Genomic DNA, 15377 nt, shown 5'->3' on the forward strand with positions numbered 1-15377 from the left:
CACGTGGGTACCAGACCCCCACCCCTCCTCCTGTCCCTCCTTCCCTTTCCCTATTTTGGCCAGAATCCTGATCCAGTCCCCCTACCCACCCCCCTTCTAGACTTTTGACCACATTCTGGCTGCAGTGGAGGACGTTGTGGGGCACCATGGCTACCACTACTGGAGGGACAGGTGAGGGAGCTGCCCCGAGGCTCCTTCAGCAGCAGCAGCAGCCCCACCAGCCAAGGCAGTATGGGGGATGTTCCACACTTCTGAGAAGGGACACAGCCAGATTCAGGCTGGGTGACCTCTTCCTGGAGCCCTTCGGTGGCATCCTAGTACTCTCAGGATTAAGACAAGACTCCCCAGTGTGGCCCTGCATGATCTGGCAACCGCCAGACTCCAGCCTCACTGTGCTCTGCTCCATCTTAGACTGCCTGCCTGCTAATTACATGGACCCTGATTTAGAGCCTCAGTACCTGCCATGCCCCACAGCCTGGCCACTGGGACCTTTGTACATGTTCTCACTGCTAGAACACTCCTCATTTCTCACTTACTGAACTGTTCATCCTTCAGATCCCACCATAGGCAACAGTTTTCTAGGGAGGCCTTCCCTGGCCTCCTTGACTAGGACAAAGTCCCAACGTATTCTGTCATTATTCTCTGTAGTTCTTGTCATTGGATGCCATCTTACAGTTACCTGCAGTAACTTCAATTGGTGTCACTCTTTTCCCTAACACTAAATTCCTTAAGGGCAGGGACCAGCCTTAAGAGTCTCTCTGGCTGACGCCCAAACCAAGAAAGCCAGGCCAGTGCAGGCAGTGTCCCTGCCCCATCTGAGGAAGGGCCAGCTGACTGGGCCTTAGGAATGGTACTCAGAGCTGGGCCTGGCATCCCCTGCAGGTGGGAGCAGTTTGACAAGAAGTACCTGAGTCAGCTGCTGATGCGGCGGTCAGCCTACCGCATTCGGGACCAGATCTGGGATGTGTACTACAGACTCAACATCCGGGATGCTATCAGCTTCGTGGACCAGGTGGGCTGGCAGCTTCCAGATGGGCCAGTGGTAGGTGGGCAGATGGCCAGCAGAGCAGGACAGAAAGGGACAAGAGCAGGAAGGCTTATTGGCAGGGAGTTGGGAATTAGTTGACTTCATGGTCTTGTGAAGGGGCAGCTGCAGGAACCAGCCTGGCCTTGCAGTCTGGCAGGCAGTAAGAAAGGTGGGGATCAGTGGGACTCTGGAGTCAGCAGTAGTTCAGCTGTTACAGGCTTGTGACCTTGGGTAAGCCACTTTATATTCTGTGAGCCTCGGTTTCCTCAACCATAAGAAAGTTTTATAAGTGAACCCAAGTCATAAATTTAATGGATTCAATATGTAAAGTGCCTGGATAATTCCTGGAACATTGAAGGAGCAAAATTAGCATTAACTGTTATTATCCACTTTGTTACCCTCTGACTAACTGGGCCACCCTCCATTCTATTGCCATCTGACCTTGGTCTTGATCCCTGCAGGGAGGCCACGTCTTGTCTTCCACAGGTCTTACTCTGCCCTCCATGCCCAGCCGCAATTCTGTGGCAGAGACCTCTGTCACCAACCTGCTGTGAGTACTCGAGCCCCCTTTCCCTTCCTCAGGCTCCTCCTCTCCATTGGGCCCTTTCTCTGAATCCCTTCTAGGGAAGATTATCAGGCCTGTGCTTCCTGCCCACTCCCCAGCATACATGTTCCCCGCCTCCTACAGGAGGGAGAGTGGCAGTGGAGCATGTCTGGATCTGCAGGTGATTGACACAGTACGCAGCGGCCGGGATCGTGAGGATGCTGTGATGCATCACCTCCTCTGTGGAGGCCTCTACAAGCCACGCCGCAGGGTGAGAACAGGCAGGATATGAGTTCCATGGGGGTTGGGAGTGGTCTGGAAGACCAAGATCAGAGGCTCAAGAGGTAACTGGCATGTTTGGGGAGTGCTATAAATGCCCAGCTGAGGAAAGTAGGTTTTATCTTGTCAGTAATAAACCTTTTTTTTTTTTTTTCTTTTTGAGAAAGGATTGGCCTGATTCAAGCACTGTTTAAGGATGCTTCTTCGGGTAGCAGAGTATAGATCAAGTTGAAGGGGGTGAGTTGAGAGACCGGGAGAAGCAGTAGGGAAGCTGGAGTGAAACCCTGGATTTGAGCTGGGTGGTAGGAAGGAAGAGGAGCATCCAGGACTAGGTGATTGGCTCTGAGGGATGTGCAGGAGGCCTGAGGGTGACTGGAGAATGATAGGGCCACACAGTAGCAGGAGCCTGATGACACCTGAAGGACCAGATTAGCATAGGGAAGGCAAACATCTCCATTAAGTAGTGGGAGTCCAACACAGATAATGAAGGGCTGGAAAGAGTCCATTGCAACCCCACCAGGGGGCAGTAAGCCATTACCTGAACCCTTTTGAAATGGGAAGTCAGGGGTACTACCCTTACAGTTTCCATCAAGACTCTTGCTGCCATTGAAACAGATTGGCTGCCTTTAACTTGCAGCCACTGATACTGATTTGACTCTTGCCCTCAGGGCAGCATCTCTTGCCTCTGGTGTATCTTCTCTGGCCTTAAGAGATGGGGTCCAGAATGGGAGGTGCTACTCTAGCTGTAGCTGTTTAGGGCAGGACAGAGGAGCATTCTCACTTTTCTAGTTCTAGAACTTGCCATTCTCTTCCTGCTGCCCAAGATCCCTCCAGCATTAGCTTACCACTCTGGGGCCACATATTGTCCTTAAAATCTGCCAACCCCCCTTGTCCTCCTCAGTTAATGGCTATCAAAACTTGTCTCATCTGGAGCCAGCAGTTGGCATAATGGCTATGTTGCTGGACTCCCATGTAACTGACTGTGGTTCAAGTCCCAGATGCAGTGGCTTAGACTCACACCAGGCGTGTGTGTGTGCATGCCCAAGATCTCTGGAGGAGAAGGGATTGTGGTGTGGCCATCCCCCCTGTGGGGGTGATTTCTCGCTTTCTGTTTCTCTGTCTCTCTCTGTCTTTCTGGCGAGCACATTTGCCGTATAACAAAAACCTCTCCAAAAACAAACAAACAAACAAACAAACAAAACCTTGTCTCATCTAACCTGTGACTTTTTAAAACTGTTTTTATTCAAAATCTCAGTAGAGAGAATAAAAATAACTCTCATGTATCCATCACACAGCTCCAGTTATTATCAGGGGCATGATTAATTTTTTGACCATCTGTCTCCTCACATTTAATCTTAAAACGAACTCCAGACAACATTTTTCTAAATATTTTCACTATGTATCTCTATGTGACAAAAACTTTAAAACAGAATAGAAACATAGTGCCATCATCATAAAAAATAACAATGATGTCTTCTCATATCAAATACCCGGTGTTTAATAAATATCTTATTCCCAGCTGGTTTGTTCAAAGCAGGATCCAAATAAAGTCTGCACTTTGCATTTGGGAAATAGATTTCTTCATTTAAAAAATCAATAATAGTTCCTTTTCTCCCCCTCTCCCCATTGCTATTTATTAGAGAAACTGAATACTTTGTTCTGGAGAATTGTCCATTTTAAAAATTTAGCTGATTGTATTCCAATAGTGATGTTTAACATGTTCTTCCATCCCATGTATTTCTTGGTTGTTAAATCTAAAGGACTAATCAGATTCAGGGACATTTAATAGGTAGGCTATTTCTTTCTTATTGAGTCACATCAGGAAGTACATAATATTGGTTGTCCTGGAGTGTGTGTGTGTGTGTGTGTGTGTGTGTGTGTGTGTCCGTGCATGCAAGACTGGTGAATGGGCTTTCCAGTTAGTTCTGATGTAGTCAATTAAAAAAACAAAAAACAAAAAACAACAACAAAAAAAACTAGAGTCAGTTTGTTTTTATCTTGTTAAATGTCATCTTATTTGATTTAGCCCATCATCCCATCGTTTGGATCCCATGTCTGCCACCAAATGTCTCCTCAGATTCATATCATCTGAAAATTGGATAAAGCTGTTAACTTTGTATTCATCCAAAACCACATAAAAATAACAGGATAGAGCTGAGGACAGAGCCCGGTGGCATGCTACTAAAGACTTCCCTTCAGACTCACAAGGATCAATACTTTTTTGGGTATGGTCACTCAGAAAACAGTTTTGAAACCACTTGGTTGTACCGTAAGACAATCTATACTTCTTCCTGTTCCTCACAGAAACATTGTTAGAGACAGACATAAGCCTAGTATACAGTTAGAAAGATACCATCATAGTTTATGGGAGAGATAAGGGCTGGAGAGAAAGATTTGAAGCAATCTATATTAGGTTTCCTCATCTGACTATACCAGAATGCCCTGGAGAGCACAGAATGCCCTGGAGCAGCCTAGAATATCTATTCCTGGCTTTGCTTCTTGCAGATTTATATTTTGTAGTATAAAGTGGGACTAAGAATCTGTGGGGGTTTTTTTTGTTTTTGTTTTTTCAGGTTTTTGCCATAGGGTGTATGCACTTGCCAGAGAGAGACAGTGAGAGGGAAAATGAGAAATCATCCTCTGGGAGGATTGGACATGCCATAATCCCTTCTCCTCCCTTCTCCTCCTGGGATTTTGGGCACGTGTACATACGGCCCAGTGTGATTTTTCAAGCTGCCAGGTCCGGAACTCAAGCTGCTGTCGACCATGTGGGAATCCAGGGCCTTAACCACCAAGCCACTTGCTGGCCTCAAAAATCTGTGTTCTTAATGCTGATGGGTGGGAATCACTGATCCATATCACTGGCATAGCTGAAGCTGAGAGAAAGGATAAGTTCTCTGAGGAGGGTCTATCCAGGAAGGAGAAAAGGGCCAAGGGTAATACTGTGAGGCATGCATGTGGAAGAAAAGGGAGGGAAGCCACCAAAGGAGGAGAGGGAAGGACATTTAGAGAAGTACTAGCAGGTGCATGTTCGGCTTGGGATGGAAGAAGGGCTGGGTACTGCATGGAGGCCAGGCTGGTGCCTAAGCAGAGGCCACAATACTGGAGACCAGCTACTAAGATGGTGTTCTGGAGCTGCGGGCCCTGGGTTTGCATTTCTGGTATTTAAGGAAGTACCATGTATGAGGGACAGTGTCAGAATCATGCTATAAAAGTTGCCAACAAAAGGGAGGCAATAGTGTCAATAAGAAGATTTTCTTTGAGGGGCCAAATACCGGAGTCTGCTTGAAGACTAGGGGGAAAGGGTGAGTGGCAAGGGAAGGGGTGAAGATGCAGGAAAGTGGAGCAATAGGAGGCAGCACGGAACTGAAAGAGCCAGGGGTGGGGAGATGTGCCCTGTGAAGGAGATGAACCCTTTATTCCCAGGAGAGGGCCACCTCCAGGTATGTAGGCAGACGAGGAGGGTAGAAAGGAGACTTTACAGGAGCTCTTAGAACTGGTTCTGGGAAACAGAAGAGACCACACTGGGAGATAGGAGGCAAGACGAGATGATCTGGAGCACCCCAGGCAGTGCTTGGGGTTGGGGGGGATTCTGCTAGGTGGGTGGGCTGCTGAGCAGCTGAGGGCTGAGAGGCAGGCAGTCTAGGCGCATGTGTAGTTTCCCCTTATGAGAAAGAGTTAAGGCGGGCAGATGCAGTAGGTTGTTCTGAATTGGGCACAGGTAGTATGAGGGGGCCAGGGTATCAAGGAACATAGTTATGAGAGCCTAAAGCATGGCTTGGGGTGTTGTGGCTGTAGAAAAGGCTAAACGGATGTTCTAGCTGGAAGGGAGTTCATCTGAGCCTGTTCCCGTCTAGCCTTGCAGTAGCTGTGGAACTAGTGTGGACAGGCTCAGAGGAGCAGAGGTATAAAAAAGGAAATACTTCCTGGGGAGACAAGACATAGGGTTGCCTGTCCCCTTTATTTCAAATCAGAGAAAACTGAGAAAGGGCTGCAGGGAATGGGGAAGGCCAGGTTTAGGGGATTAAGCTTTAGCATGAAAGGAAGTTTTTCTTTGGAGAACTGAGAACAGTTTTTCTCTGGCTGAATTCCTATTGTATTTTTTTTTTTTTCCCCCTTAATCTATGGCTAGTTCTGGAAAAGCTGGGCTGGTGTAGCCTGTGGTGAGCATGGGGTTGTGGCCTGGGGTTCTCATGGGAGGCCAAGGTACTCAGCCTCATGGCAGGGTGGGGCTGTCAATGCCAGTACAAAGCCAGCTGTGGCCGGCACTTCATCTCAGAAGATGCGCAGGAGCGGCAGGACAAGGAAGTCTTCCAGCAGAACAAGAAGCGGCGGCTGGAGTCCTTTAAGTCCACCAAGCACAACATCTGCTTCACCAAGAGCAAGCCACGACCTCGCAAGGCTGGCCGCAGGAAGGCATGTCCTTTCTCTGGGCTGTTCACAAAGTTTTGAACCTCCCAGTGTTGAAATCTAGCCTAGGGGGACCCCTGGTTAGCTAATCCCCAGGGGTGTGATATCTGCAGCAGTTTGAGTTTCCTTTTATATCTTTGGGGAACCCCAGAAGGGTAAGGTGAGGCCTTCAGAAGAGCAACCTCTTGGCCATGTAGTCCCCTGCTGGCAGGCAGCAGGGCCTCCCACTGGAAATGAAACAGGCAGGAGAAGGCAGATTCCTTGGAGGGGCCACTCCATGCGTCCCTGTCAGCCTAGGCAGTTGCCCCCAGAGCCTTGCTGGAGCCTGGGTTCCTCGGACCACAAATTCTGCCTGGCTTAGTGAGAGGGGATGGTAGAACCACTGGGACTGACAAACTCCCTCTCCTGCTGGGCTAGGAAGGCCTGCCCTGCTGACCCTACTATGGCAAGTCTGAGTGCTGAGTATGGGTTACAGTAGGCTCTGTTGTAACCCATACTCAGCACACTTTGCCCTCAGTGTTGTGTGAGGGTGGCAGCCTGAGAAGTACAGGCAAGGCCAGAGGCTCAAGTTTTCTTTCTTGGTCCTCAGAAGGATGGTGTGGCTAACGAGGCTACAAACGGGAGACCTCCTCGAGACCTGGGCTTTCAGGACACAGGCAAGCAGGGATTGGGTGTGGGGTTGAGAATGGGAGGAAGGGAAAGCCAGGGACCTGTCAGCCAGAATCCTGGGGAACCTCTGGGGTATGTTCAGCACCGTGCTATGGAGCTCTTCCCTGCAGTGATATACTGGGCACATTTAATTTCAAAATGGAACATGAACAGAGCAGTTATTAGACCATGTGTGGTGGGAAGTATCTGATTGCTAACTATGCCCTGAGGACTTGGCAAAGGTATCATGGAGAAAGGGGAGTTTTGTCTGAGCCTTAAAGGATGGGTGGAGCCTAGGACCCAGTGTCCCCATCTGCAAAAACAGATGGCTGAATGTCAATGGACCGTCCAGCTCTCCAAATGCTCACGTTTTCAGTTGAAGTTGGGATCTGGGGCTGACAGAAGAGGATGGGGGTGCTGAAAAGTGTGACTCTCGTGGCTTCCTCTGAGGATTTGGCTTTCTTTGGTTGCCTCCTTGGGCTCTGCCATCTCACTGTTCTTCCTGTCAAGTCCCCTACCCCTAAGCCAGTACTCGAGACAGCCAGAGGAGAAAGCAGGTGCCTCTGCCATCAAGGGCTCTGCCTGGGGGAGCAGGGAGATGGCTTGGGGATGGGCAGTATCAAGAGGCAGTGCTGGTCTGGCTGCCCAACTCAGCTCTTATTCCTGTCCAGCTGCTGTGATATTAACTGTGGAGTCTGAGGAGGAGGAGGAGAGCGACAGTTCAGAGACAGAGAAGGAGGACGACGAGGGGATCATCTTTGTGGCCCGGGCCACCAGTGAGGTTCTCCAAGAGGGCAAGGTGTCAGGTAATGGCTTCTTGTAGCCTCCCTCCCCTCTGGAGCGAGATGGTTTCCTCCCTTTTCACTCACGGCCTCTACTCCAACAACAATCTCCAATCTCCTATTTACTTCTTTACTCACCAACCAGCATTTACTGAGAATCTTTTTTTTTTTTTTTTTTAAGAGAGATTTTTGCTATAGGGTGCGTGTTCTTGCCAGAGAGACAGAAAGTGAGAAATCGGGATGGCCACACCACAATCCCCTCTTCTCCATTCTCCTCTAGGGACCTTGGACATATACACACACACACACACACACCCAGCGTGAGATTCAAGCCTCCAGATCTGGGCCTTGAACCTCAGTCAGCCCTGTGGGAGTCTAGCGATGTAACCACTATACCATCTGCTGGCTCTTGACCATATTCTTTATTTCAAACACCTAACATATATGATCTGATTTGATTCTCACAACAACTAAAATGGGGAAACTGAACTCATAGAGCCTGAGGGGCTTCTGACTGTCCAGTGTCACAGTGTAGAACTTGACCCATCTGACTCCAAAGCCCACAGCCCGTCACTGTCATGCTGCCTCCCTTGACAGAATGGTGAGGAACATGAAGTGGTGTGTAAGCTAATAGTAGGCTCTGCTGTAACCCATACTCAGCACACCTTGCCCTCAGCGTCAAAAAAAGTCGTGTGAGGGTGGCAGCCTGAGCTGGGGAAGGAGCCTGAATTTGTCCAAATAGAATTATTTTATGAGACTTCAAGAAGTTCATAGAAAAATGGAATAAACGTATGAGTTTACTAAAAAAAGAAATCCAGGGGCCAGTAGGTGGTGTAGTGGTTAAGCTGCTCAACTCCTACCTGATCAACGCAGTTCAAGTCCCAGACATGGTGGCTTGAAATTCACACCAGGTGTGTGTATGTACATTCCAAAATCCCAAAAGGAGAATGGAGAAGAAGGGATTATGGTGTAGTTATTCCTCAGGGGGATGATTTCTTACTTTCTCTGTCTGTCTCTCTGGCAAGCACACATGGCCTATAGCAAAAATCTCTAAAAAAAAAAAAAATCCATAGTGGTTTTATTTATTTAATTTTATTATTATTTTAATAAGAATTATTTTATCTAACTTTATTTACTTATTCATTTATTTTAATTTGATCAGAGAAGGACAGAATGTCTATGTGTGTGTGAGAGAGAGAAAGTGAGAAATCAAGCTGCCAGGTCTAGGACTTGAACCATGGTTGGCCATGTGGGAATCCAGTGCCCTTAACTACCATGCCAACCCCTGTTATTATTATTTTTTAATTTGACAAGAGGAAAGACAGAGGGAAAGTGAGAGAGCAAGCTGCCAAGTCTGAGACTCAAATTGTGGTCAGCCATGTGGGAATCCAGCACCTTTAACGACCACACCGCCTGCTGGCCCCCATAGTGGTTTTTTTTTTTTTTTGGAGAGGTTTTTTCACTATAGGGCACATGCGCTCGCCAGACAGACAGAGAGAGACAGAGAGACAGAAAGTGAGAAATCACCCCCCAGGGGGGATGGTCACGCCGCAATCCCTTCTCCTCCACTCTCCTCTCGGGATCTTGGGCATGCACGCACACGCACCCGGCGTGAGTTTTAAGCCACCGGGTCTGGGATGCGAACCGCGGTCGACTACGTGGGAATCCAGCGACATAGCCATTACGCTAACTGCTGGTTCCCTACAATACATATTTTCTGTTATCTTTCTTCCTTCCTCCCTCCTCCTTCCTTCCTGCCTTCCTGACTGTCTGTCTTTCTTTTTTAGGATTTTGCCATAGGGTGTGTGCACTCATCAGTGAGAGACAGACAAAAACAGTGAGGAAGAAAGTAAGAAATCATGCCCCCTGGGGGTGGCCCCACCACAATCCCTTCTCCATTCTCCTCCTGGGATTTGGGGCACATGCACACATGCCCGGTGTGATTTTCTTTTTTGTGGAGGGGGGGAGGTTTTCACTATAGGGCGCGTGCGCTCGCCAGACAGACAGAGAGAGACATAGAGACAGAAAGCGAGAAATCACCCCTCAGGGGGGATGGTCACACCGCAATCCCTTCTCCTCCATTCTCCTCTTGGGATCTTGGGCATGCACGCACACGCGCCCAGCGTGAGTTTTAAGCCACCGGGTCTGGGACTTGAACCGCGGTCGACTACGTGGGAGTCCAGCGACATAGCCATTACGCTAACTGCTGGTTCCCCCCAGTGTGATTTTCAAGCTGCTAGGTCTGGGACTTGAACTGTGGTTGGCCACGTGGGAGGCCAGCATCCTAATTACCATGCCACCTGCTGGGCCTCTCCATGAACTTTTTGAAGCCCCCTTGTGTTATCGATAAAAAACAATATATGTTTCCACTGGGTCTGGCAGGTGGCAAGGTGGTTGAAGACACTGAACTCCCATATGACTGACCACAATTCAAGTCCCAGACCTGGAAGCTTGATTTCTCATTTTCCCTCTCTCTCACTCTGTCCCTCTCTGGTCAAATTGAAATAAATTAATGAATAAATTTAAATTAAAAAAACAAAACAATGTATGTTTCCACATGTTAACTACCACTGGAGGTTGGCTTAAGCACTTTCAAAGTGTATGTATATAATATATATAATTTGCTGCAGGGTTGTGTGCCTACTTGGAGAAGGGGAAGAAAGAAAGTGAGAAAGCCCCCAGGTGGGATGGCCATGCCACAGTCCCTTCTCCATTCTCCTTTTGGGACTTTGGGCATGCACACACACATAACTAGGTTTTTTAAGCCATCGAGTCTGGGACTTGAGCCAGTCAGTCATGTGGGATCTAGCCACCTTAAGCATCATGCCACCAGCTGCCCTACTCTCAAATATCTTTTTAAAGTTTTATTACAGAAAAATTTCAAAATATACAATGATAAAATAGTAAAATAAAAAAACTCATCTATCCATTAGCCAGCTTCAGTAATTACCTACTCATAGCCAGTCATTTATTTATTTGCTTGATTCATGCACTTGAAAGTAGTGGGGGTGGGGAAAGGGAAGCACCCTCCACAGGGAACAGTAGTCACACTGTCACACTGTGATCCCCTCCCTTCACTTCTCCAGCCCATCAGATCTTGGGCTCTCATGTGCATACTTGGCATGTTTTCAGGCTGACCAGGAATGGAATTTAAACCAAGTTCACCATGTTGGATCTGACTTCTACATATTACTACTGTGCCATGGAGCTAGTCTTTATAGCCAAACTTTTATTTTTATATTGCCAGAGGGGCAGATGGTGTAATGGTTACGTTGCTGGACTCCCATGTAGTTGACCATGGTTCAAGTCCCAGACCCAGTGGTTTAAAACTCAGACTGGGTATGTGTGTTGGCATGCCTAAAATCCAGAGAGGAGAATGGAGGAGAAGGGATTGCAGTGTAGCCATCCCCTGGGGGGATGATTTCTCATTTTCTGTCTCTCTCTGTAGCGAGTACATGCACCCTATAGCAAACATCTCTCTCTTAAACAAAACAAAACAAAACAAAACAAAACAAACAAACAAACAAAAAACAGAGAGAGAGTGAGAGAGAGAAAATACTCCCTTTTCCCCCATCCCATCAGGATTTTGGACACACATACACATACACCCAGCATGTTTTTCAAGCTGCCAGAACTAAAACTCAAACCACAGTTGACCATATGTAATCCAGCTCCCTATGTACCGGGTTTACCCACTGTGTTTTGGGTCAGACTTCTTATAGCCAATCCAGGGATCAGTAGATGGTGTACTGGTTATGTTGCTGGACTCCCATGTAGTTATACTGCAGTATAAGTCCCAGACTTGACAGCTTAAAGCACACACCAGGTACATGTGCTTAAGTGTCTAAAATCCAGACAGGAGAATGGAGGAGAAGGGATTGCAGAATGGCTATGCCTCTTGGGGGATGGTTTCTCACTTTCTGTCTCTCTGGCAAGTGCACATGCCCTATTGGAAAAAAAAAAACAAAAAACAAAACTCATAACCAATCTTATTTCACCTCTGTAGCTTGTTCCACTAGATTCTTTTTTTTTTTTTTTTTTTTGAGAGTTTTTTGCTATAGGGTACATGCGTTCCCCAGAAAGAGAGAGACAGAATCCACACCACAATCCCTTCTCCTCCGTTCTCCTCACGGGATCTTGGGCACACATGCACATGTGCCCAGTGTGAGTTTAAACCACCAGGTCAGGGAGAAAGAAGTCAACTACATGGGAGTCCAGCAACATACCCATTATGCTAACCGCTGGTCCCATCCAGCAACATAGCCATTATGCCAACTGCTGGTCCTGTTCCACTAGATTCTTCTGAAGCAAATTCAATCACATATTACTTTATCAATAAATACTTCAGCAGCTATCTCTAAAAGATAAGGATTGTTAAAAAAAAAAAAAAACCACACACATACACACACACACAATACCATTATCATATCTAAAATCTTTGTTGTCAAATATCTAGTTAGTGTTTAAATTTCCCTAATTATCTTAATTTTTTTTTTTACAAGTTTGTCAAATAAAAATCTAGATAAGACCTATGCATTACATTTGGTTGATAAGTTCCTTTTGACCTACAGCAGTGATTCTCAAGTGATTTTGTCCCTAGGAAACATGTAGCAATGTCTGGAGACATATTTTGTTGTCACAACTGGGGAGTATGCTTGCATTAGGTGGGTAGAGGCCAGAGATGCTGCTAAACATCTTACAATGCACAGGACAGCCCCCACAACAAAGAAGTAGGTGTCCCAAAATGTCAACAGTGTCAAGATTGAACAGTGATCTATAGCCACCCATCTGCCTACTTTTTTCTTTGTAATGTGTTTTTTGAAGAAACCAGGTCTTATAATCTCTCCCTATTTGGATTTTGCTGGTTGCACCCACAATGTGTCATTTTATATATTTCTCCGTTTCTTACATTTTCTTTAAACTGGCAAATAAATCTGGATCAAATTTTAGTTTGAATTTTCTGGTTAGGAATACTTAGTAGGGGAACCAGCAGATGGTGTAATGTTTATATTGATGGACCCCCACGTAGTCAACCATGATTTGAATCCTGAACCTGGCAGCTTAAAACATGCCCCAAATCACCCCTGGGATGGCGATTTCTAGCTTCCCATCTCTGTCTCTCCAGCAAGTATACATATCCTATAGCAAAAACAAAAACAAAAAAACTGTCTTTAAAAAAAAAAAGACTTAATAGGTGGTGATTATGTTACTTCCTATTGTATCACCTCGGGAAACACAACACATACCATCTGCTGTCTCTCTGTCTCTCTAGTTAACATTGGTCACTGAGTTTAATATTGTTCCCTTATCTGGGACCAGTAGTTAGCGTAATGGCTATGTCGCTGAACTCCCATGTAGTCGACCAGGGTTTGAGTCTCGGACCTGGTGGCTTAAATTCACACCAGGCGCGTGTGTGTGCGTGCCCAAGATCCTGAGAGGAGAATGGAGGAGAAGGGATTGTGGCGTGGCCATCCCCCGGGGGGTGATTTCTCGCTTTCTGTCTGTCTCTTTCTGGCGAGCTCATGCGCCCTATAGCAAAAACCTCCCCCCCCAAAAAAAAAATATATAAATATATTGTTCCCTGATCCACCCATTATGGAATTCCTGGGTAGCTTTCCATTCAGTGTTTTTAGCAGCCATTGATGATCACTCCCATATGCCACAATTAATTGGCTGTTGCATAATGGTGATATTCTGTATCTACTTTTTAATAACCCCCCGGGGGGATGGGCATGCCAAAATCCCTTCTCCTCCATTCTGTCCCTTCTCCTCCATTTTCCTCTTAAGTTCTTGGGTATGCATGCAGACATGCCCAGCATGAGTTTTAAGCTGGTGGGTCTGTGACTCAAACCGCTGTCAACTCTGTCAGAGTCCAGTAACATAACCATTATGACATCCGCTGGTCCCTTGATTCTTTCCTTTTATTAGTTTTTTGACGAGTTAGTTCCCTAGCATCCTGTGAAAGTGAACACTAAAGTTTGTTTTGTTTAGTTTTTGTTGTTAACTTTTAATATTCTAGGTCTTTCAATGGATGTGGTTTAACATTATTATCATTATTATTTTAAGTTTTTTGGTCCTAGGACGCCTGCACTGACTGGGGAGAGACAGACAGAGGGAAAGTAAGAAATCACTTCCTGGGGGGATGGTCACACTGCAATTCTCTTCTCCATTCTCCTCCTGGGAGTTGGGCACGCTTGTACCCGTGCCCAGCACAATTTTATTTTTAAAAGAGTTTTTTTTTTGCTTTAGGGTACGTGTGCTCACCAGAGAGAGACAGATACAGTGAGAGGAAAAGTGAGAAATCACCCCTAGCAGGGATGGCCACACCCTAATCCCTTCTCCATTCTTCTCTCGGGATCTTGGGCACGTACACACATGTGCCTGGAGTGATTTTAAAGCCACTGGGTCCAGGATTTGAACTGCAGTTAGCCATGTGGAAGTCCAGCAACATAGCCACTCTGCCATGCTGGTCCCTCAGCATAATTTTATTACTGTTATTATTATTTCATTGTATTTATTTAATTTGACCAGAGAGGGACAGAGAGAGAGAGGGAAAGCGAGAAAGCAAGCTGCCAGGTCTGGGACTCAAATTACGGTCAGCCATGTGGGAGTCCAGTACCCTTAACCACATCACACATCACCTGCCAGCACCCCCAGCATGATTTTTCTTTTATTTTTTTGGAGAGGTTTTTGCTATAAGGTGCATGCGCTCGCCAGAGAGACAGAGACAGAAAGCGAGAAATCACCCCCCAGGGGGGATGGCCACGCGGCAATCCCTTCTCCATTTTCTTCTCGGGATCTTGGGCACACATGCACACAAGTCCAGCGTGAGTTTAAGCCACTGGGTTCGGGACTCAAACCGTGGTCGACTACATGGGAGTCCAGCGACATAGCCATTATGCTAACTGCTGGTCCCTCCCCTCCAGCATGATTTTTAAGCTACTGGGTCTGGGACTTGAACCATGGTCGACCATGTGGGAGGAGTCCAGTGCCTTAAACATTTTGCCACCTGCTGGCCCCCAGTTTTATTTTTATCATAGCAAGGCATTGTGCTAGATTTTGGAGGGCTGTGGGCAGTGGATGGCTAGAGGTTTCTCTCTCTCAGGTTTCCTTTCAGGACCTCAGACTTCCTGTAATTAGGATTCTCAGCTCACGTCCCCTCTGCTGTGTCATCCCCTTTGCGGAAAGCGTTAGCCCGCTGTTGGGTTCGCATGAGCTCACACTTCTGGGCTCTGTCCCACAAAAGGCTGTGGCGGGTGCTCGGGCAGGGTGCCCAGCAGCATGGCCTTTGGCCTGACGCCTCAGGGTCTTTCCCTCACTGACTGGCTGAGATGGGCTTGGCGGGATGCAGTTTCTGAGATGTGAGGGCAACCTAAGACGGAGCTTCTTTCCTGCGTGGCTCCTGCTTTCTCTTGTTTTACTTATTTTCAGTTGTTCAATAGTTGTTCTTGAGCAACAATCAGAGGGCAAACTGCAAGGCACTCATCAAATAATCATACACATGGATATGACTGGGCACCGTGGGATGTGTCTACCTGAGAATGTGCTTATACTTGAGAAGGATTGCCGTGTGCTGCTAATGAGCTTGGGTGTCCTCTCTGTCCCCAGGAAGCTTTGAGGTGTGCCCGAGTCCACGCATCATACCCCCTTCCCCAACCTGTGCAGAGAAGGAGCTACCCTGGAAGAG

At 47.1% G+C, this 15377-nt stretch overlaps 1 protein-coding gene across 1 annotated transcript in view; it reads left to right on the top strand.

Moving 5' to 3' along the window:
* SLC9A5 (solute carrier family 9 member A5) overlaps positions 1 to 15377 on the top strand; it is a 22922-nt gene that overhangs the window by 6245 nt on the left and 1300 nt on the right. The window contains exons 9-16 of the mRNA XM_006155626.2: positions 101 to 171; positions 883 to 1012; positions 1489 to 1577; positions 1716 to 1842; positions 6096 to 6266; positions 6850 to 6916; positions 7580 to 7714; positions 15299 to 15377. The exon at positions 15299 to 15377 is cut by the window's right edge and continues 1300 nt beyond it. Coding sequence (XP_006155688.1) covers positions 101 to 171; positions 883 to 1012; positions 1489 to 1577; positions 1716 to 1842; positions 6096 to 6266; positions 6850 to 6916; positions 7580 to 7714; positions 15299 to 15377 — 869 coding nt within the window. The remainder of the gene's footprint in view (positions 1 to 100; positions 172 to 882; positions 1013 to 1488; positions 1578 to 1715; positions 1843 to 6095; positions 6267 to 6849; positions 6917 to 7579; positions 7715 to 15298) is intronic.

This window comes from Tupaia chinensis, unplaced genomic scaffold (assembly GCF_000334495.1).
Source record: "Tupaia chinensis unplaced genomic scaffold, TupChi_1.0 Scaffold000463_1, whole genome shotgun sequence".
NCBI classification, from domain to species: domain Eukaryota; kingdom Metazoa; phylum Chordata; class Mammalia; order Scandentia; family Tupaiidae; genus Tupaia; species Tupaia belangeri.